At 34.8% G+C, this 24,372-nt stretch overlaps 1 protein-coding gene across 1 annotated transcript; it reads right to left on the bottom strand.

Moving 5' to 3' along the window:
- Positions 1 to 2,947: 2,947 nt before the first annotated feature.
- Positions 2,948 to 16,890, bottom strand: LOC113496633 (cadherin-89D). Its single transcript, XM_026875911.1, has 19 exons — positions 15,829 to 16,890; positions 13,281 to 13,389; positions 12,399 to 12,601; positions 12,190 to 12,318; positions 11,832 to 12,024; positions 11,605 to 11,763; positions 11,336 to 11,469; positions 10,642 to 11,242; positions 10,340 to 10,498; positions 10,071 to 10,251; positions 9,810 to 9,973; positions 7,584 to 9,730; positions 7,261 to 7,470; positions 6,947 to 7,113; positions 6,731 to 6,799; positions 6,440 to 6,643; positions 5,499 to 5,807; positions 4,478 to 4,597; positions 2,948 to 4,067 (listed from the first exon to the last, which is right to left on the bottom strand). Exons 1-19 carry the CDS (start codon positions 16,087 to 16,089, stop codon positions 3,548 to 3,550), a joined length of 6,039 nt encoding a protein of 2,012 aa, XP_026731712.1. The 5' UTR covers positions 16,090 to 16,890; the 3' UTR covers positions 2,948 to 3,547.
- Positions 16,891 to 24,372: the final 7,482 nt, after the last annotated feature.

Below are 24,372 nucleotides of genomic sequence, written 5' to 3'. Positions count from 1 at the left end.
CTGGTAAAGGCTTATACATTCTGACGTCCAAGAAGATTTTATTGTCATGTGTTATTTAATAGCTTACATTTTTTCTCTTTTTATCATCTACTGGACCCTGAAACTTTCTAAAGGATCTCGTTTACCACACTTTATTCAGTCAAGGACATGAAACCACATACATACATACAATATGTGAAAAGCCATGAGAGTAAATATTTCCCAAATGACATTGAACTTTATATCTAAGTGGGGCATTTGTTATCTCAAACGAATTCTTTTTCCTCTAATGCGTTTACCAAACTCGAGTGGGAAAAGTTTTCACATCACGGAGGTCATCATAAAGCAACAGTTTTAGATAGAAAGTTAAGAGGGAAAGTGTTCGGTATTTATGCGGATCCGCCCGCTACTAATCGAAAATCAGACAACAGGACAAAGAATCGAGATAAAAACTTTCTTATGTGTTAATCCTGGTTAAAAATTATCAGTACACCAAGTTTGGCTAAATCTGTTCAGTGGTGTTTGCGTGAAAGAGGAACAAACATCCATACCTACAAACTTTCGCGTCTATAATATTAGTAGGATTAGAAAGATAACAGGAACTCGACACGTTGAATCCTAGTGCATCACAAGGATCTTTCAAATTCTCCTTCACAACAAAATTTTGCCAACAAGGTATCCAATCAAAGAATTCTACTTATTCAAATATTGATAAGGATACCTTCCGGTTTTTCTTGTATAAATGCCTACCATTTTATTTACACAACATTTTCCTAAAATATTCTCGGTAGCCGAACCTTCCTTGCTATCTATTTTAAGGTCTCGAGGCCTTTGTTTTAAATAGGCTATCGTTTTATTGAAATTTGTCAAATGGTAGAAGACAATCAGTATCCAACGCAACTAAAAGTATTTAAAATCTATGCTATTTCACATAAATCGGTAAGTCTATTTCAATAGCTCATCAATCTGTAGTTGTACCCTCATTACTAACTCGCCGAAAACGTCCTAAAATCCTTTGAAGAAATTACAAAGCTTATTGAAAATGGTCGTCAATAAACACAGGTTAGTTGGAATCCTGTCCAAAAGTCATAAAGTACATAATCCCTAAAAACCAAATAATTTTATAGGTTCATTGTCCCAGGAGGCCGCAAACTATGAATGGACGAGGGCGACCACACGTTTCTGCCGAGATGTTCCGATGTTAACTCCGGATTAACTCAGGACAGAGATTAATTACTTTCTATATCACCTAATTTAAAGGGAAAGTTTCAAGATAAGAGGCTACTAGCTTCGGGTTGAGTGGGTTAATTATTTCTCAGATAAGAAATCATGAAAAAGTGGTATCCAAGTTTAGAAGGTTAATTGAATTTTTAAATGTTTTGCCCTAAGTATTTAGACACCATTTGGTCTGGTTACTAAACCTCATCTTATTAATTTTAGGCACAGCTTTCAAGCTATTTGTCTTTTTTTCATTCCAGTACATTCCATGATATTCAATCCATGTGAAATATTCATCATCTGAGTCTAGTTTTAAATTAAATTGTATTACAATTCCCATTTTTGAATAACTGTCGGTTAGAGTTATATTTCCAATAATTTTTACCAAATAGTTTTCCAAGACATTTCATAAATTTTAAATGCGTGGAGTTAAGAAAATTATTTAACTTTGAGTAAATAATTTTGTCATAACTTGATTAAACTATAATGGAAAATAGAAATAGAATATTTTTTTGTGTACTCTCAGCAATTAAATTACATTTTAAAAACACATCTGAGCAAGGACTTAAAAAACGACTTGGTACTGAATTTTCAGATTGTAGAAATCAATACATAATTTTCTTGATACTTACGTACAAAAATCATTACATGGAAATTGTTGGCTGTACTTATAAGTTGTACTCTCAACCGAAGGGTTGTAGAATCATAGCAATATTCATTTGTTGTATTGTTCGTCGAATAGACTTCGATGTTTGATAACCTTTATCCCTCGTACTTCTTTGACTGAGAAAAGTTATCTAATATTTTTGTACTCAAGACCTCATCTCGACTTTCCTAAATGACTTTAATTTACTTTGCATTAATTTAATCACTCTTTCTGTTTCGTAATAAAAGGCTATATTAACTATTACTTATTAGATATAATTTTTATTTTGTTTAACGTCGATCATATTTAGGGCTTGGCTACGTAATGGCTTTATATAAAAATGTATGTTTTCGATTCATGTGCCATGGACGTGAATCCCATCGTAGCTTGAGATAAGGTCCGGCAGAAAAAAGCGAGGACTTTGCTACCTTCGGTTAGTTTCTCTTATTTTCTACCACTCACAGGGTATTTGACAAAAAAAATGTTTAGTTAATCAATCGGAATTCTGAAAAATATTGGAAATATATTTCAACAAAAGTTAACAAAAAATTATAAAAAATAAACAAAAATGGGAATAAACTGATTTAAAATCTCGCTTGCCTTCACTTACCAGTACGCTTTTCAGAAATTTTAATATTGTGATAAAATGGAAAATACCTATTCAGTATTTTTTTGAAAATCTGTCTAACGGACTTAATACTTTTATATTATCACATTTAGGTAAACACCCTATTCCAGATTAGACTGTAAAACTTAATATCAAAATATTAGATGATCAAAGCAAATAAAACTCGGACGTCCAAAAATAACTTGATCGTGTAGTCACCACACATTTAAAGTACAATAACACATTCGTGCAATACGTTTCCCTTTTGTTTTCGCAGATTTTTATTTATGCTATCATATTCTATAGCAGTGTTCAAAGAGAACACATTTACAAAGTGATGTTTTATTGTTTTCATGTTATGTTGTTCCTATGTCTTGTTGGAGTATGGATTATTTCCATTCATCTGTTTTATATATTGATATTGGGCTTTTCTCTTAACACATTGGTTTGGTTTGTGAAATTTTAGGTATACGGATGGTTAAAGAACAGTAACAAAGTTATGTGATAATTGTTTACTTATTTATTCTTATAGCTAGAAGTATTTACAAAAATACAATAAATCACGTTCCGTGACGTATAACATCATTATTAGGTGGTTAAACATTATTATTAACAGACAGTAACAAAACTCTACAAATGTAGAGACATTCTCCAAATGGCACTTAATATCAATCTATGAGTTCTTTGGACACAACCAAATAGTAAAGCTGGCAAAGGCAAGAAATAATTATAAAATGTCCAAATTTTTTACACTTATTTACATAGAATGTACACCTAATTACGTATAAATATAAATTGCACAATCATAAGTTATCACTCAATTCACAATTTTCAACAAATTGAAGTTAATTTCTTAATTATTTAATTTTAAGGACGTTATCCAGTTAAGGTTCTTAATGAGTATTAGGTTCTTGAGTATATGTATAAAGTTTAAAAAATAAGGAGAACATACAACAAGGTTCATGACTTATACTTTTTAAAAGATCTGTACTGTACGCGTTTGGTATACTCAACTACTAACAAATCTTAGGGGGTTTCACTTTCAAGAGTCCATGCATCCATGCTAAATAATATACTGAATCATTAAATGGCTCCTACTATAACGGTCTGGCGAACATCAGTCTCTCGCTGCCCTGCCTCCTCATGATCTCGGCGGCTGCGGGCGTGGCGACAAACACCGCCGCTTGACCTCCCAGCTCCATGAACTTTCCTCGCTTATGGTTCCTTGCACTAGTTCTTCTCTCCATCCTATGTGTGGTATCAAAAACATCTTCTCCCTCACTATGATCATAATCCACCATAGGCTCGTTGAGGACCTCTTTTCTTCTGGATTCATTTCTCTTCTTACCTCCCAAGAAGTAGGATTGCGTGTTGGACACGTTTGGTGTTGAAGCTTGCCTGGTCATGCCGGCAGGGGAACCAATTCTCTCGAACGGAGGAAAATGTCTCTGCATGTTCTCTGAGAAGGATTGACGCCTGTAGTTGAACTGCCGAGAGTCCAGCGGCTGGTGGGTGAAGGATGCTCGTCTCATGAAGCGAGGCTCGGTGTCCGCGTGGTAGGGCTTCCCGCGACTGTCAGCGTTGCGAGTTGACTTCAGAGAGTCTTCGTAACTGCAACTAGAAATTAAAATAAAAAATATATAACCTTTTACATTTTGTGGCCAGTAAATATAATTTGGTCAAAGATCCTTATGTTATAATTGAATTGAATAGAACATAAATGTATAGTCAATATTGTAAGAAAAAAAGCAGATGGATGCATGAATAATGACTAAGCTGTCGTAATGTACAATTCATGAATTTATATAAAGGTGTGTTATTTGTATAGTGTCGCTGTGTGAGAGTATGTGTTATGTAGTGTCTTCATAATTTCGAATTTTGAAATCTAACCAATCATAACTGGACTTGTCTTAGTAATGAGCTCTCGAGTATTATCTTAAAGAAAATATTGTCCCTTATGAAAAAATGGTATTTCAACCATTTGCTGTACCCTAAGCTCCAGAAATTACTGTTTAAAGTATACCCACCCGCTGCTCTCCTCGGATGTATGCACGCTGGACTGGCCACAAGGACACCGCGTGACTTCGGCGATCCCAGAGTCTTGGCCACTGGAATTCACGGACGTTATCGATGTATCTTGCCCCTTCCTATATAGTGTCAAGTGTTTTAGATCTGTGCGTCTGTTCTGTTAGTGTTAATGTCGTGCTGTGTTAGTATTGGTTAGGTTTTGTTTAAATTATGTTATGGGTTAGAGCGTGATAATAACAAGCTGCTGCTGTAGGTATAAAAATTAAACGTCAAAAATCTGTACAAAATAAAGCGAATTCAGTTTTCTTTTGTTTTTATTCGCGTATTTTGATCGTAAAATAGCTATCAGACATTAATATCCTGTTATATGTCTTTTTATCTATGAGGAAAATGAATAGACTTTCTTATATCGTTTGCATTGACGCTTAAAATTGTCTATTGACTGTCGCAACATACCTTAATCTATAAAAGTAACATTTCGAGGTAAATTTTAGAGAAACCATATCAGCTTTTTACACATAAACTATCCTTTTACCCCGTATGATGTATTATATAGAGAACAGAATAATAAATTATAGAAAATAAATTTTCCTAAACATTTATTTCCATAGCCAGAACAGTATCAAATCTCTATACGAATTTAGAATGTGGGTCGCAAATAAAATCTATTTATGTTTTCAGACAAATAGAAGGGTCATTACCTTTAACAAGACCAAAATCAAAATTAGCCTGTCATTATTCTACCGTAAATAATATTTAAATGAGGAAAAATGAGAACAGTGTTTGTATATTCAAATGATCACAAATATTATGGTCAGGTCACCATAAAATGTTTAGTTGGAAGGGCTTGAAGAAGATCCATCACAAAAATACAATAAAGCAAGCATTTTAATTTAAAAATCTGTACTCCACATCCAATGTATGAACTTCTCTCTTAAAATAGTTTTTGTGCGAACTACATTTATTTGGTGCATATTTCAAACTGTCCACTAAAATCTACTACATATACCATGATCGTACCTCTTCTGTAGAGGGCGCTGGTTAAACTTGATGCACATTCGCTCATGTTTCTGATTGAACATGTCATCACCAAACTGGGTCTTCACACATTTCTGGTGAGCCTTCCCAAACTCTTCAACTGTGTTCCCATGAGGACAGATCTTTTTCCCATTATGGTTAATGACGTCGATGTATGAGTCAGCCTCGCTGTATGACTGGTTCAGCTCTTGGCACTGGTTGCCTCCAGACGGGAAGAGACCTCCGAATTTGGTTAGGTGCTCAGTTGAGAAAGCGTTAAGTCGTTGCTGGGAATATGGTTTGTGGTTGCGTCTGTTAGGGCAAAAGTATGAAGTGAGTGTGGGTTAAAGTGATCGCAGCCACTGAATTTGGTATTTTTAAGACTCATATTTTTTTGATTATAATTTGAAGTAAAAAAGCAAGGTGTAGAATAATACAGTAAATAAAGCTTAAGTACATGAAAAAAGGTATAAAAAAATCACTTTAGGAGATAAAATTACCAAAAACAGCGATTGCCTACGATAAAAAATGATACTTATGCATACATACTACATCTATCAACAAATACTACCGTAAAAGAACTCCAGAAGAGTTAAGTGCCAGGAATTATACTTTTTTCTAAAGGTTTATCTACTTTCAGTAAATAATATACTAAAGATATAAAAATCTACAACACATGCAAAAGAGGGTAGTTTCATATAAAGTAGTGGGTCACATGCTTTCGTCTATGATGATGGTGCCTGAAAATGATAAGTTAACACCATTGCTCATCATCCATGTTGAGAAGAGAATAACGAAACGAAATATTAATAAGATATGACTTGTGAAATGACGTAATATACAAATTTCATTTTGTAAATTAGGTGCAGAGAACACAACACATGTAGCCTAAAATTTTAAGAGAATGGAACTCGAATTCTAATGATCAAAAACCCATGTCTCACCTTCTACTCCTCCTAACGCACAGTATACAGATAGCGGTGGTACAGGCTCCGACGAAGACGATGCACCCGAGAGCCACCACACTGATCTCCATGGTGCTCAGTAGACGACCACTCCTAGCCTGCACCATGGCGTTGTCGCCAACTTCCAGAACTCGGAAGCCGGCCAGGTTGTGACGGAGGTCCGTCTCCCGTTTCATCAGAGATCTGGAAGGATTTAATGTATTTGTTACGTTGGAAATTTGAAAATTAGCTCGGTATTGTAGTCTTTTCTGTGTGTTGTCAGGTACTTACTTTTGCAGAACATCCATGTCAATTATTGCGTTAGATAACGGGTCTACTGCGTAAATATACATGTCAGTCCTGGAACAATACTAATTTGTTGAACTAGACATTCATCCTGCCGGTTCTTATTGATATACGTATATATATCAGATATTAGAACAAAGTCTTAAATAAAGAAATTAATAAATACATTAAGTACAGTTATTATACGCAAATGTCTCTTACGCAACATCCATAGCAGCCTTAGTGTTGGCTTCCAATCGTCTCACTCTTATATCGAAGCCCGTCATCTTCGTCAGCGATCTAGTGATATTGTCTATGCCCCTCTCAACTTCCATTGGCTTTGCTCCGACTACCAGCACCAGTTGTTTATTTTCGTCCAGTACGTAGACCTAAAAAAGAAATGAATTATTCGAATCGCCGTGATAACATTTCGTCATGGAAGATTCCCTCGATAATCATGACAATATCTTCAACCGACATCGAGTACAAAAATTATAAAAATTCAGTTATAATTAAAAAGACTATGAAAAACTTACAAAAACATTAGCTATAGCTGACTTTCCATCGTCGGCACCACGTTTGTCAGTAGCTTTGACATCAAATCCGAACACACGGCCTGCATCTCGAGCGAGGGTCGACACGACACGGACGCGGCCCGATACCGGGTCGATTGCGAAGCGCGGTGCCTGCTCGTTTATGATTTGGTAGCGAATATCCGAGTTGATCCCTACATCCGCATCCGTTGCCTGATGAAAGAATTTTTTATTAAAATGAGGACCAATAATGTAACTTAACTTTTTACTTGATTTTTTTTATTAAGAAATATATTTTTTATTTATTTTACCACATACACACTCACCTTCAATTGAATAACTTGATATCCAAATGGTGCTGTTGTAGGTATTGCTGTAACCATAGGTCGTCCACTATTAGTGAATTTTGGAGCATTATCGTTAACGTCCTTTATTCTCACAATGACTTTCACGTCATACTTCGTTAATCCTTCCATTACATCATCAGCAACAGGATATATCATATGTGGCAACTCTCTACTTATCTTCTGTCTTTCGGCTCTTATAACGATTTCATAAATGTCTTTCACTTCCCTATCTGGGCTCTTTACTAAGTACAAGGTACCATTTTTGGGGTCAATAACAAAGGATTTCTTAACATCTAAGTCATTTTCGTTGAGAATAAAGTACTTCATTTTGAAGTTTTCATAGTGTTCCGTCAAGTTTAAAGTTACTAGCTCAACGGGAGCATGAACATTTTCTTCAATCTCTAACTCGTAATATCTCGATATGAATACTGGCTTGTCTGAAACTTCCACTTCGTCAGGAACATCAGTCACCGTTAAAATTAGAATAGCAGTAGAACTTAGACTAGGAGATCCTAAGTCTGATGCTACAATAGTTACATTATGTACCGTCTGACTTTCGTAGTCCAACCTTCCTGTCGTTGTAATTATACCCTCTTTAGAATCAATAGCAAATAGATTCATTTGATTCTTTCGCTGTGGGAGGCTATATAAAATTAAACCATTACCATTACCAATAAAATCAGAATCATTTGCATAAATTTTGGTGACCACAGTGCCAATAGGTGCATTTTCTTCTAAAGTTGCTTTATATACAGGTATCATCATAACAGATTCAAAGTTATGATTAGCGATTTCATCCGCTTCGGGATGTTTCCATTCAAGTAATTCATTGTATGCAAAGAATTTTGGTGCATTGTCGTTAACATCCAATACTTGCACTTCAACACTTACTGAAGATGAAAGTTTTTTATCATATCCGTTATCTTGAGCAACTACGGTTAAAACATATTTGTCTTCTTTTTCTCTGTCCAGCTCCCCATTAACACTAAATACCCCGGTTAGTGGCGATATTTCAAAAGGCAAGTCCTTTGATACGGGTTGGATAAAATATGTCAAATTGGCATTTTGGCCGAAGTCAGCATCAGTGGCGTCCACTTTGCCTAATACTCTTCTAGTATACTGGGCTTCTTCAACATTGAAACTATACCACGATTTTTTAAACATCGGGAAATGATCATTTATATCTTTGATAAATAATCTTATAGAAATATTATCACTCAATTCACCGCCGTCTAAAGCCGAAATGTTTAATCTGAATTCTGCCTCTGGGGGCAATGTCCTCGCAACAATAATGTGTCCATGTCTCTCATTTATCACAAAATATCTTTTAACTTGCATGCCTTTTGTAGACGTAGGAGGAATGAACACTTCTGAAATAAATTCATATCTTACTTGACCGTTGATGCCGCTATCCATATCCATAGCATTTAGTTTCAATATAGTTGAGCCAATGGCAACGTTTTCTGGTAACATAAATAGAGGTCCAGTTCCGGTATTCATTGCAAATTTATTTTTTGGCTTCACGTCTTTGTTGGTTAAGCCAGCACTCCCGTTATTCTTTTGTTCACGATAAATGTTTACAGTAGAATTTTCGTCTGCCTCAAGTAGTTCTACATTTTCCCCGAACGGAATGATGATTTGATTGAATTTCGGAATATTATCATTCTCATCAAGTACATTAATTGTTAGTTTAGCTTCGGAACTCAGACCACCTCTGTCTCTTGCAACGATTTTCAGTACATATGCAGACTTCTCTTCTCTGTCTAATTTGTTACCGACAAACGTTACAACTCCGGTGTTTTCATGAACGTGGAACATTTCACGGCCGTCTCCAAATAAGGTATACATAAACAGTGCATTAGCACCTTCGTCGTCATCTTTAGCAATTATTTTATTTGTCATTTTAACTTCAGTTTCTTTTGCTGAGTTTTCCGAGATAAATCCTTCATATATCGGTAGTTCAAATAAAGGTGGGTTGTCATTTTCATCATCGACATTTATGGTAACTTGATAAATTCCAGCCCCAGAAATCACACCTTTTGAAAATTCAGCAATCACAGTCATTCGGTATGTACTGCGCTTTTCTCTATCTAAAGGTTTTTGCGCGAAGATCGTGCCATCTTGACCTATAGAAAAGAATATAATTATTTCAGATATGTACTTTTCGTCACTCCATTTTAGTTTAAAAAAAATATTTTGACTTACCTATGGCAATATCTTCAGAGACATCCTGCTGGTTAGCAATTATAAACCTTATATTACCACTGTTATTTGCTGAAAGTGAACTCATATTGACATGAAAGATTTGACCAATAGTTGCACCAGCTACGTTTTCTTTAACATGGAAAACCAACGGTGAGTGAGCTCCTCTGAAATAAACAAGCAGAAAAATGATAAATATTTTGAATTCCTCGATGGATTTCTTGTAAAGTAAACCTTAAACCTTGAACATTTAAAATATCTTACTTCAGGAGTATGCCTCTTTCATCATTAACGTCAACTACGTGTACTGTCGCGTTTGTGGTAATGGTTAGGTTTGCATTTTCCTGCATTGCTACGGCTTCAAAATCAAACATCGGTCTATCGTATTTAGTTAATTCATCTACTACTGTTATTACTCCTGATCTTTCTTCAACAGCAAACGGCACTGTTAATGAAAAAGAAAACAAAATTAATACGGAATCGTCCTTGGTTTTTTTATTTAAACCCAAAATGTAAGTACTTAAGATACTAGCCTCCTTCTTCATAACTATGCAATAGATCGTACGACACGTCGTTCTTTTCCATTGCATCATTGATACGAATTTGGCCAACACTTGTACCAATACCAACATTTGATCCAACCCAAAATTCGTAAGGAGCTCCTATGAAACCGGGTCTGTCCCCTTTAGGGCCTGAAACATGATAAATATTTATGGTGAAAAATAGTGATCAAGTTATTGTTAATTTATATTTATATTTTAGTACCGCTTTATTTTTAATATGATTAAAAACTTGTGCTTTGCAAAATATCGGTGTAATATAGTGGTAAACATACCTTTACTTGCACTGGTAACATCAATGGTAACAACGGCTAATGAATATCTTCTTTCACTAGGATTAGCTGGTTGATCTGAAGCTTCAATGAATAGAGCATGTCTTCCTTCCACTATTGGAGTTTCTGCTACACTAACGGCACCAGTCTTAGCATCCACTTGGAAAGGTGATGTAATAGTCAAGTTGCTTGTTCGTTGCAAATCATAAAGCACCATGCCATTCCTTCCTAAATCAGGGTCCGTTGCTTTGACTTTACCAATTAGGGTTCCAACTTTTGCGTTTGATTTTATTGAGAATTCGTACAAATTACTTGGAACAAACACCGGATTATTGTCATTAGCATCTAAGAGCGTGACTTCGACGTTCACGAAAGACATAAGTTGTTCGTTTACATATTCCACGTTATCATTCTTACTTCCAAGCTTATCAGGGAATACGTAAGTAGTCCTGTCCTTTAACAACGGTACTCCTGTTGTCGTAGGATTTCTTCGCCATTTTGCAAGGCGTTGTTTGTCATAGAATGTTCCTACAACACTCGGGATCTTTTCTTTAGCGTAAACTTTCATTTTTAGTGATGCGTGTTGTTCTCTGTCTAAGACGGTCTGAAAAAACATAGAAAATTTAGTTCCGATTTTAGGTACAAAAATCAGTATGCGTTAAATAATAAGTAAGTTTATTATTTCCACAAATATTACCTGATTTCTGACAGTAAGCCACCCAGTTCTAGGGTCGATGACAAAAGCTCCTTCGGGATCGTTGAGCTGATACGTGAATTCTCCGTTATCTTCTTGGTCTTTGTCAGTTGCCATTACTTGTAAAACGCTAAAGCCTGAAAATGTTTACCAATATACGTCATTGGAATAACATTTTACATAATTAAATACTCTGTGCTAGTTAATTGAACTTTATAGTGACTGGTTTTTAATAATTAATGGTTGTATTGTTCTATTCCTTTTTAACTTACCATTCGGCAGATTTTCTACAATACTTATATTGTAGAAGTCAACTTCAAACGCTGGAAGGTTGTCGTTTAAGTCCAACACCTCTAGCTCTACTCTAGCCTGCGCTGTTTTTAAGGGATTGTCCAATTGCGACGTTTGCACTTGTAATATAAACGTGTTTCCTGAAATAATAAAATAAACTTAAAAATATTTCGACACATAATAAAATTACCAAAAATATTTGACGTACCGGACAAGTTTGATTCAGCATCCAAATCTATTTCTTTTTCTAGAAACAACGTGCCATTGCGAGGATCTAGAGAGAAGAGCCTTCTTTCATTGCCAGCTACCAATTCATATTTTAGTTTAGCATTAACACCAATATCCTGATCATACGCTCTGATCGGCTCCGGAAATAACAACTCCTTATGGATCCGTTTACCCTGCAAAGAAGGCAAATGTAGGATTAGTTGCAATATAGTAAAGCTAATTTTGATGACCCTCAATCAAACTTCAAAAAAACACAGTGCTTTTTTTTAAATCATATAGACTAATGTAGATTTCAGATCACTTAAGCATATAACAACAATGTCAATTAAATTCTGTACCAATAGTGGATAAAACTCCGGAATTTGTGTTTTGTACACATCCGCCGTAAACTTGGGAGGTAAATCGTCATTATCCTGGACTACTATCTTAACTGTAGCGTTGGAGCTGCGAGGAGGAGAACCGCGATCCTAAAACGAGACAATTATTTTTTAATTAATTTCGTCTTCTTATTTGAATGAATATCTGTATAATTTTTAATATCACTTACAGAAGCAGTTATAACTAGATGAAACTCCTTATCGCCTGTATCGTAATCCAGTGGCTTCTTCAGAACCAGCACAGGTTTGTGGGAACTTTCTAGAGCAAAATGGCCGTCAGCGTCGCCGGAGGTGATGCTGTACTGGATGTCCGAGTTTGGCGTATTGGGCTTGTCCCGGTCAAAGGCACGGATGCCCTTGAATATTGTAAGACCTGAAATGACGGAGACAACATTTGAGTTACTTACTTTGCGTTGTCTGGTTTTCTGAGAACTATTTTATTCATAGATTCTCAGAATCCAACACATTGCTCCTTTAAAATTTATAATACTATGAATGCCAGAGATTTTTAACATTTCACAACAAATAGCATCAATGCAATAAGAAAAAAGTGAAAAGTTTGAACCCTTATAAATTTTTGTGGTCACAGGATCAATGGAAAAATATAATATTTTGGTTTTAAGTCCACAGACAACAATGTCTTTGAACTTTATTAATATTGCAAAAGGCGCGTAAACTTCCTTCGCAAGAATATTTTGTAAATAGACATTGGAGTTTTCACAAAGACTTTTTGTAAAAGCTTGATATTGGTTACTGGAGTTATTTGTGTTTGCTGAAAATTAAATTGCTTGGAATAATTTGATTACGAAACTTTTAATTTCTAGACAAACTTAATAAAAGTCCCGTTACCTGTTCTTCAGAACTTAATCACATTATCACTGAACAATTTATCTCCTTTAGAATACTTACGCTTCCTAATAATTTCATACATACTAATTAATAAGATACCACTATGTAGTCATCACCATGCAAAATAACAATCTACATAATTGAACTCTCTACCGATACATTTGCAAGCACGTATATTGAAGTACCTCTTGACTGTTACCCACCTGTTGGTGTCAATTCATCCACAGCGACATGATACGGTGTGTCGAGGAACTTGGGCACGTTGTCGTTCACATCCTCGATGTATACCGTCACCGATAAGTATGCTGATATCTGTAAATACATAGAAAACAGCAATTGCAAAAATGCCAAAATAACTATTATTTCACATTATGAATAGACGGTGTACTGCAATACTAGGTAGTAGTTGTGTGTCTTGCTTTGACAGAGGATCAGTTGGTCTCTCCTAACTGATGCCATTGTCAAAGCAATCCTGAATTGAGACGCTTGTCATAAAGTCCGAAACTAAGTGTAGTTTAGTTGTAGTGCATTGTAAATAGCAGACTTGGGGCCCTGTTGTAATATAAGCTTACTCCGTTTCTGAAAATGTAGGCGAGAGGCTTCACATTCCAACGTACTTCAATACTACCTAAAATAAGATCCAAATATGATATTACCATTCATGTTACTCGATACATTGTAATAATGAGCCGCTGAGTGCTTGTAAACGTGCTCGAACGAGACATTTGTCACTCCATGCCTACGTGTATGAGTTGTATCAGTAATATTCTCTAGCGTTTGATAAAGTTGAGACTATCTCTCGATGATCACTTTTTATGTTTCAGATGAATCTGTTCGTCACTTGTTTTTGTTACTGGCTGATAGGTTGTTTTTGAACTTGGAAATAAAAGATTATTTGTTGTGACCATGTTTCTTGTTTCAATCCTACTCTTAGTTAGTTTTTTATTCCTAGTTGATAACCTACTCATCATAATCTCGATCATAGTCATTTCAATATGTAAGGACTCTTTAGGTTATTTATATCCAAAGAAACATCTAGAAATCAGTAAAACATCTCAAGTACTAGGACACAAATGGTTCGCATTTGATACAAAAACGGTAGGAACATTTTTACGCTTGCTTTTACAGTCAGACGTCGTAAAACGTGAAAATACGTCTTGAAGTGTCAATGAACTGTTCGTATTGGGGAAAATGTTTGAGGTGGGATTCAGATGTACAGCTGAAGAGAATTATGATAAAAAAACGTGAATATTTACATATTGTTAAGATCAGGCGAGGAATATGAAGTTACAAAAGAATTGTCGAACTTTGAAGTAACATTTTGTATGAGGATTAAAATCCGAATTGTATTGTGCGAAGTGAGATGAACGAATACGTAATAGGATAATATAGGTGTATTCTGGGTATGTTATTCTATGGCAATAAACGTTTCAAAGCTTTCAGAGCTACGAGTTTCAGAATTTTTCTGTGAATTATGTGGGAGTTATATAACAAGAGAACATAATATACCAGAACGACTGGTCAACATAACCTTCCCATGCCCATATATTTTGATTGCATCAAATTAACCCTCAGACGTTGACCAACCGCCCTCGCCTAAACCCTCCCAGATGACTGCTTAAATGGAAACATAAGATTAAAAATGTAATTTCATCGCCATGGATAAATTAAGTAGGGATGACCCAAGGGATGCCCAACAGTATGGGAAATGATCCAACAGCAACTGGGTTAAGGACGAATGGTTATCTGAAGTGACTTGCTCAACCCTGGGAACTTTCATCCGCATTGTTTCAAAGCCTTTTTGGACTCCAAACAGACCTTGACATCCCGGATATTAAGTCCGTTTTTGCATGCCAAAACAACGGCAATGACTTTGCGATCGCACTGCAAATCTTTCGAAAGTCCTTGCAGTGTTGGATTTAAATTTGAAGTTTGGTAAGTCACCCTTAATTATACTTTTAATGTCTCATTAAAATCGACTTTAACAAACTGGAAAGAACTTTTCAACTTTGCAATATCTGACCTTGTTATGTTAAAAATGTAATTATTTTTTGGACTTCCAAAGCGTTAATATTCATCCCTCGTTCATAACTGTTCTCAAACTCTTTTCAAGGCAATGCAACTTTTTTTTAATTACGCTGCATTGTTGGCTATTTATAAAAAAATCTTTTGGATTTTGATACTTGAAGGATTTGTGTTTTATGTAAAATGCTTTGACGCAATAAGTAAGTATCTCTTCAAATCCCTGTTTGACATTTAAGAGTGACAAATGACGTGGATATTAAATTTCGTCGAATACTCGCACATGTGGCAGATTGCTGGAGGCTAACCTACTTCATGTCGTTATACTGTTATAATAAAAGAGTTATAGGGTCCATTAGCGGTGTACAAACTTGAATACCTAGAAGGAGATATATAAGGAATATATCCATCCTGAAAAGCCCACAAAGTACCAAAAAGAACCAATTATAATACATTGACGAAATGTCCATTGACCCGTACAATTTTATACCATACAAAACACTAAAATATGTTAGATACATGAAGTATTTTTGCAATATTTTTAAACCAAAATCGATAGTTTATTACATTACCTGTATATCAGGTATTAAAACTTTTTCAGATTAATGTTGACCAAAGCCGTAAACACCTCTTAAAATTTTGGCTTCACAATATACTTGATTGATTTATTGCAATCGACCTTTTAATATAATGCTGAAATATTAACTTACAATAGAACATACAACTTACAAGATCATCGCCAGAATCAAAGTCGCACCCAAGGCGGAACTTGACGACGTTCTGCGGCGAGTCGCTGTCGACCAGGGAGTCCACGCTCTGCGCGAGCACCACGGACACGTGCGTGCGGTTCACGTCGCGGTAGGTGAACAGGTGCGCGTCCTCCTCGCGGTCCACCGGCTGCAGGCTGAGGTTCTTTCTGGAAATAGGGGAGAAGACACAGGTTTTCAGCTGTGGGTATATTCTGGCAATTATTGAAAGATTTTTGGACATGGTGTAGCTCAGTGATTGAAGGATGGAATTCTTTCGAACGTGGTTTGATTATCTTAACATACGGTTGACTATCATCGAAGGTTGATATCGTAGGAAATGTGTGTTTCTGAAAGTGAGTTCACAGTAGAACTTTTATAGGTCAGTATTAACTGACAATAAAACTGTTTTTATAGATATTTTTGGGTCTGTGAGTACTAATTTTCTGACCATTGTTTTCCTTTAAAAATATCATTGTAAAATGCCATCTCTGTTTTCATAAGTTAACTTTTACCGAATACAGCAAGCCCAAACGCAAAGATCCTCTTACAGAAACTGCTTCGTTTCATAATCGCTAGATGGCGTTTATCTCTAAAAACGGCTAAGTCTATAACGAGCTTAAAAAATTCTAGATATGATAACGGTTTGGACTAAATGCATCCAAATGACTGTATTTTAAATGAATTTTATTTTTTATATAACGGAATAAAAACGGTAGTGCCTCATAAATAAACTGCATCTACTTAACACTACATAAATGTTCTTAATCGCTTAAAATAACAAGTTTTTAACTGTCCTAATGACATAATAAGTAAGAAATAACATCAACTTATGTTATTATGAGATGAATTAGTGGAAATTCTCACGGCGGGCGGCCCGGAAGCTGACGGCGGATGTAGAGATTTACATCTCTCCTTAAACTGTGCCACCCATTGTGTTAAAACGTTATTACCTATAATTAGTGATGCAATCGATATTCGTGTTTGTTTAAAAGCTTTTTGATCGTGAGAAGACATCTTTGAACATAATATAAAATTTGTTTCACATTAAATATGTTATTTTTTGTTTGACTTTAATTATTACAAATGTAGTGTGAAACAGTGATAAACGCGTGAGTATGCTCTTTGCTGTTTTTTTACATTCGAGATAATTTAGTTTTTCTTTAACGTAATAGATGGCGTTGAAATATAAGTAGAAAATTACTTGTTTATGTATGTGTTTTCAGATTAAACTGCAGGTGTAAACTAAAGATTAAGGTTTATATATTATCTTTACTGGTAATTATGCTTAATATTAATTTCGTTTCATTCATATATTATAACCCTGCGCATTAGTATGCCAAGTTCTTTAATAAAAGATGGTAAATATTCCTGTTAAATGGCAAAAATCAGCATCCATCTGACATTTACAAATCGTTTATTGTTCCATCAGCATAAAACATTTAACTTCGCTACACATATTTAGATGTTCTGTCATCAATCAAATATTGTCTGGACCTACATTTCTGCAGGAAACTATAAGGAAATCCGCGACTAAACTATTCATATTTCTAATGAACAGGTATTAATCATACGGTACTAATAAATATAGATCGAATCCTTGACATATTAAACAATCGGTCAAATGAGAGTCAGAGTCGCCATATTGAGGGTTCTGTGCGAAATAATAAATACAAAAATGGTCGTCTTGCCAATTTATGACCGGTTTAACAATCTAACTAACATAGTTGATGAGATGTATATTGATATTCCGATACAAAATTATCTAAACTAAAAATTATTCTTCATAGCATCAAGAGTAAGAGAGCACTAAACGACGTAGAACTGTCTCTCTTCCACAATAGCAAGTATTACATTACCTACTTTTAATTATACTTCATATTGGGACGTCGGTTTTTATCTACAACTAATTGTTACGCGCGAATTTGTCTGCAAGATTATAAAGATGTAAGTTGAGATTGTTCAGAATAAGTTTAATAATTTTGGAGTAGAAGCATCTTCTCCATATTTTTTATTATTTATTACTGCTTTACGCCTAAAAATTAAAGCGTGATAATATATATACAAAAAAAAATCCTCGGTCAATGGGCTATATAACACTTACAATTTTTCAAGTCCGACTCGTAGTTGCCGAGATTAGTCCGTTCAAACAACTCGAGAAGCAAACTCTTAAGCCTTATAATTTTGATATGAAAATATATTAGTACAGATATTGCGTCTGTAACAGTGTTGTTTCACGCCACATTGCAATGTCAAGTCTATTCATAAACTTTCTAGGTCTTATCGTTAACCATGCCACACAATCCAGTTTATCTGTAACCTAGAGCGAGGTATTTGATGTTTATCTCTGACCGACTTATCGAAGCCTGTATCCATCAATTTGCTCAATAAACACAACTATGAAAATGACTGTCAAACGGGAATTACTCAAACGAGATCACCGTTTAAGGTAATCGAATGTAATGCTTTATATTGCGCACGCAACCGTCATTATGAAATTATATTAAAGGTTCGATAAAGAAGCTATATTTGATTATTTAAATGAGATTGTTACATATCCTTTGATAGGAAAGTATTTTATTAATATATTGCAGTAGCATTTTTTATTCATGTTTATTAAACGATAGGTATCATTATGGAAATATTATGGAAGTTTTTGTTTACATCAAGCTTTCTAGCTTAGCGATAACAAACTTGGGATTGACGAGACAATGAGGCCGTCATATTGCCAAATAATAAATAGCGACTAAGTCAATATTACTTAAAAGGATAAAAATAATGCAGACCTTTGTTAAATTAATTTGCTTCGTTTTTTACACAATGATCTTGTGCTGGTAATTTCGAGACCAACTGTTCAAATTGAGTTGTCATAGTAACTCAATAAAAACAGGAACAGAACACATTCCTTATAAGTGAGATCTAATCGACTTCCATATCGACCTGGTAACAAACTCATTGTATCTACTCAATAGTCTACCACACAGAAGTAATAAAGCTTTTACACAAATCACCTTTATACCAAGGGGTTAAGATTCCTTTTCCTATTTGTTTGTTGCCAGTCTTGTGTGGTAGACGGTGCCTAGAGTCTCACGATCAAGTGGTAAAAGTCGAGCGAGGGAAATAGTTCGTCAGACCATTCATATGAGTTTATAATTTATCTTTACTACTGCACTTGTGATTCTTATCATTGTATTTATTAAATATAATATTTTGACGCATTCTGCAACATGTGCATGTAACATGCGACAGTGATGTTTTTACTAACGTCAAAACGTTAAGTTTTATTAAATATTTTGCTGGTATCACCATAGCACCTTTTGTTAATTTTATACTATTATTCTTTTACTACATTATTCTTTCAATTAACTGACGAATCCGAGCGGTTGAGGTCACCGCGCTAAACCCACTGTGCGCGTTGTATCGCGGTTTCAATCCCCGCGTATTACAATTATTTGTGTGATCCACGAATGCTTGTTCTGAGTCTGCATGTCTCTGTGCACGTGATTCGTATGTTTTTGAAACCCCCCGAGACGAGAAAATTAAATTCCTTTTCGAAGAATAAAAACTACAAATTATGCAATGTTTTAAAAATCAATCAACAGAACAAACCAAGTACAAACCTCTTTGCGTCTCCAAATGGATTTTAAAAAGCCTACTAATGCCTCACGCCTTAATGCCCAAATTATGTGAATCAGAACGACATTAAGATAAAGATTTTAACATTTGCATGCGATTGCAGTGACGGCTGTTAAACTGATATAAATATTAGAACGGCGTGTCCTTGTGTCTGTCCGACACCATCCATCTTCATTATAAGAATATTGTTGAATTATATTATCTGTCAACTATTCATGCATGGATATTTAGGGTCTGTTTCACAATGTTTGACAGAACAAACGCATAAGATTTAATACAAATAATAAATAGTTGTTAAATTTTATCTTTCAATCAAAAAAGAAAATGGTATTTTTATTATCTAGCTTAGAATAATTTTGGAATTTCGTTAAAGACATTCAAGTCACCAGATGGCGGTAGGGCAGAGCTGGTTTTTGCGATATACCGGCAACCACAAAAAAAATAAGCACACTTTCCTCAAATATTACAAATCTCAAGTCCGTTGTATTCGAAACGCTGTTAATCAGTTTATTGTGTCTGTTTAATACTATTATCAGTAATGAGTAGTGTTACTCGAATACTCGATTATCCAATTACTCTTTTAGTAGATGTGTGCTTGTTTTCGGTAGTTTTGTGGTAAAAAATGTGCTGTGAATGTGTACTGTGTTGGTTTATGTTGGATTGCCGACATGCAGAAAATATTTATGAGACTGCGGTCTCAAGTAAGTGACTATATTTTTAGGCTTCCGTACCCGACGGCTAAAAACGGTACACGCTAGACAGTTTTTTTTTGTCGCCCAAAAGATTTGTTGTTTTTTTTTTAGTTTTTATGGTACCTTCAGTGTCTATCGACCGACTCATACTTGATTTTAAATCATCTTTAATTATTTTTAAACATTGCATTTATTTAAGCCACTGTGCATACTAAATAAGTTCCGCATTTTAATCTACGCTTAGCACTCCTCAGTCGCATTATTTCACAACAAAAGACATCTTTCTTTAACCGCTTGTGAACCCCGGAAGCATTTACTGCTAATTCTATTCGTGGCTAATTAATAATCAGCTGTCACACATAATAAGATAAACGACACGACACAAACGGTAGTAGAAAATCCTTAAATATTACAAAACTAACCAAAGTTATACAACTCTATTGAATAGAAAGTAAAAGTCAAGACATTAAAATTAGCTATTATTACAAAGACAGATTTCCCTCTGAATATCTTGGTAAAGAAACCGCAATCTTTTAGATCTTACACCAAGCAACGAGGAAAGTTAATCATTCTCAGATCAGGGGGTATAGCACCACGTCTTAAAGTAATTTTACTAAGGCTGTGGGAGCGTGACGGTGCTATACACTTTGTCGAGCGGCATCTCTCTCACACCCGTAACAATATTACTTTAAGACTTGGCGATAGCCCCTCTGATCACTTGGTACTGAACACTGGAAAATGCAAACATTTTTCTTTTCTTAAGCCAAATTTTAATGTCATGTCATGAGACAAAATAAATCCTCAGCATCCAGCCTTTGGTGGCTGGTTTGGACATATGCGTTTAGTTGTGTCATTTAAAACATATTTCGGATTACTTTGGTTGGGACATTATATGGATACTAAAGGGTTTTAGGTCAGATGGAATAAATACACGTGCTGATGGTAGAATTTACGTATATTTTATCACTTGTCCACACTTTACACTTCACAGTACTTATCTGTTCCAAAATGCGACAACCACTCCCCCTTGCTAAACTAACGTCAATCCGTTATATTCAATTTTCCCTCTCCCATTTTAAGTTGACAACTGACAAAATGTAACTTCCGCTGGCGCCAGTTTAGCATTCAATTATTGTTAAATAATAGTTATTTACTTTATTTAATAAATAGAAATGGTAAAAATATTGAATATATTGAGCTAATATAATTTAACAATAAATAGGATTTAATAAAACATTAAAACACTAAAATAATATAATTTCCGGTATGTATAATAAACTTAAAAAAATAAAAGGTTGTTCCTGACTGCTTTAATTTTAAATATTAAACAACTTGTACCTTACAATACATAATTATGATGTTCAAAATATGCAAAATCAAATGCTAAAATTAATTAAAACTGAAGTCATGACATTTTAAAATTAGGTCTATTTCATCAAAACCTTGTTTAAATCCTAATGGCTCTTCATTAATTTATGGCACCAGTTTGGTTTTAAATGTCACATAAAATATCATTTTGTCGACGTAATATCCATAAACGTTTTTTTTAATTTATTAATTTCTATTTACCTATTAATGAGATAAGAGTTACTAACTAACTTAAAAATTAACCTAAGTGTCTTAAAAACTTTTCTTGTGTTGGAAATAATACAAAAAAACCCGGCCAAGTGCGAGTCGGACTCGCGCACCGAGGGTTCCGTACAAACCTGCAAGGTTTACAAAGTTCGTTCATTACGACAATCGAGTCATATAAATATATATTTTGAAATGTAACTAAAAATTTATGGTTTTCGTAATTTTTCCTTTATCTATGCTATAAGACGTTGCTTCGTACCAAATTTCAAGATTCTGAGTTCACGGGAAGCACCCTGTAGGTTTTGATTCCCTTGCAAGTGTCGAAAATTTGCGGCATAAACGGCTGTATCTTTTGATTGCGTTGCCTTAGAAGTTTGATTTTTTCACAGCTTCAAGGGACAGTAGACCTGAGTAATTGATATAAATTTCAGCTTCATACCTCCACGCGTTCCCGAGAAAAAGGGTCTTGACAGACGGACGGACGGACGGACGGACGGACAGACGGACGGACGGACAGACGGACAACAAAGTGATCCTATAAGGGTTCCGTTTTTTACTTTTGAGGTACGGAACCCTAAAAATAAGAATCTTTCAAACTAAATTGAGATAAATACTCCCACGATTTATCAATTTCATAATTTAAATACGCTAAATTACAACGATACACAGATAAATGATACAAATTAATCTTCAGATTCACAAAATATTAAACCGATTCTTATGTTTTTTGCGTAATACAAGTCATTAGTAAATAACTAATGGCTTTATAAGACTATTAAGAAGTGGGTCAGGTCGTCTAAGTTTTTGAAGATTTTATGCAGAAAATATCGATAGCGATTTATGTAATAATTTCTAGATAAATATCCATGATGATGATCGACCTAATTAATAATATTGTATCGGTATAATGGCATCGGTAATATATTATAACATGTTTTATTTTTATTCAAAGTGTGAGCACATTACAATGTCGTAATATAAGAAAGTCTTATTTATGTTGATTATTGAATGTTTCAACTCAACGATATTGGCGAGGATGACATTAATGTCACTGATGCTTGAAATTTCAACCTTAATCCCTAGACATAGCTCTCATAATATACCTTTAATAAACAATCGCTAAAGTAAAGTGTAAGGTTTTTAATACCAGCTCCCACTAGTCCTACTTAACCTAAACGTCAACAAGTTACGTGTGTCCATTGAACCGTCGACGTAACATTTATTCCAGCTCGTTTCATTGTCACTGTAATTATAGAACGTTATGGCCGAGTCATCCTCTGAAGTAATGAGTCTGAAGCGTCGTGTAGGTGAGCGTGGGAAACGCTGCGTTTGAAACGCTTCAGTATTATCTAAGTAACTGTTGATCTCGATAGATGTTTTGTATTTTGAAAATACTATCATTATAAAGAATTGAACCCTTTTAACGTAATTCAAGTCATGCACAAAGATTTAAAACCTAACTTAAAGCAAGCTCAAGCATTTGTGAATCACACTAATGTTTGGCGGGATCGATCCCGCAACACGTGGCACATATTGGTTTAATGACACAGCGACTTTGTACACATCCAACAATTTCAATTCTAAATCTTCTTTGTATTTCCTAACGCAAAACCATTAACTACTATTTTCAACCCTTCCAGGATTCGAACCCAAAACATGTATGCAAAGGTATGTTACTAAAAATGTAAAATAAAAAATCCAAGTCATTGCAATTAATGTCTGAAAAAAGAAAACCCATAAATCCACAGGATGGAAAACCAAATTAGTTTCCTTCTTTAAAAGTTAAGACCACTTAGTCGCGTCACTCTTCCACTCCTCAGCTTTATCTAAGTCTGGAAGTTACGTCTATAGAAAACACATTCGTTTTCATTACCAAGTAAAAGTCGTGCATGCGACTAACCACCTGTTTAAGTTTAAATAAAATTAAAATAAACTTGAATTATTCAAACGTGATGTTCGATCAGATCTCACTTTCTACCGGCTTAGCCATCGAGTCTATTTTAAATCCGTTTCTAACATCTGATGTATTAACAAAACCTCTAAAATCACACATGTGCTACATATGCACAAATTATAATTATCATAAAGTAAGCCAAATCCGTTTATTTTGATTTTTTTTTACACAATATAATACTGTATCTAATGGCTGTTATTACTGAATAACAATATTTTAAGTACCTATCCTCATTTTTACAAGATGTCATCTTGTTAACCAAAAAACTGCGATGGAATAATGGAGTTTTCGAATAAATTGAAAAGAAACCATTGCAGTATACGTCTAGGCATTTGTCGACTGATAAGTTTAAGAGCCAAACAGTTTATGACTTGGGGGAAATTATTGACGATCGATAATTAGGAAAAACTACATAAAATCGGTTTATGCTTACTGGATTAAAACGATAATATAAGAAATTGAATAATTCAAAAGACTCCATAGATTCTTAAGTTGTATTCCACTAATGTCGAATCTAGTTTCTTCGAACCGCTCGTCTGTAACGGTACTCAGATGTGTCGGAACCGCACTTTTACTGATTGCGCAACACGCACGACACAGGTCGAACTCTCATAAAAATATAACTCCAATAAATTCCTACCACGTTATGCAAGTGTTTGCGGAAGAGCAC

Source organism: Trichoplusia ni, chromosome 8 (assembly GCF_003590095.1).
Source record: "Trichoplusia ni isolate ovarian cell line Hi5 chromosome 8, tn1, whole genome shotgun sequence".
In the NCBI taxonomy this organism is placed as follows: Eukaryota; Metazoa; Arthropoda; class Insecta; order Lepidoptera; family Noctuidae; genus Trichoplusia; species Trichoplusia ni.
The sequence above is the reverse complement of the archived record's forward strand: the minus strand, read 5'-3'. Positions and strand labels throughout refer to the sequence as shown.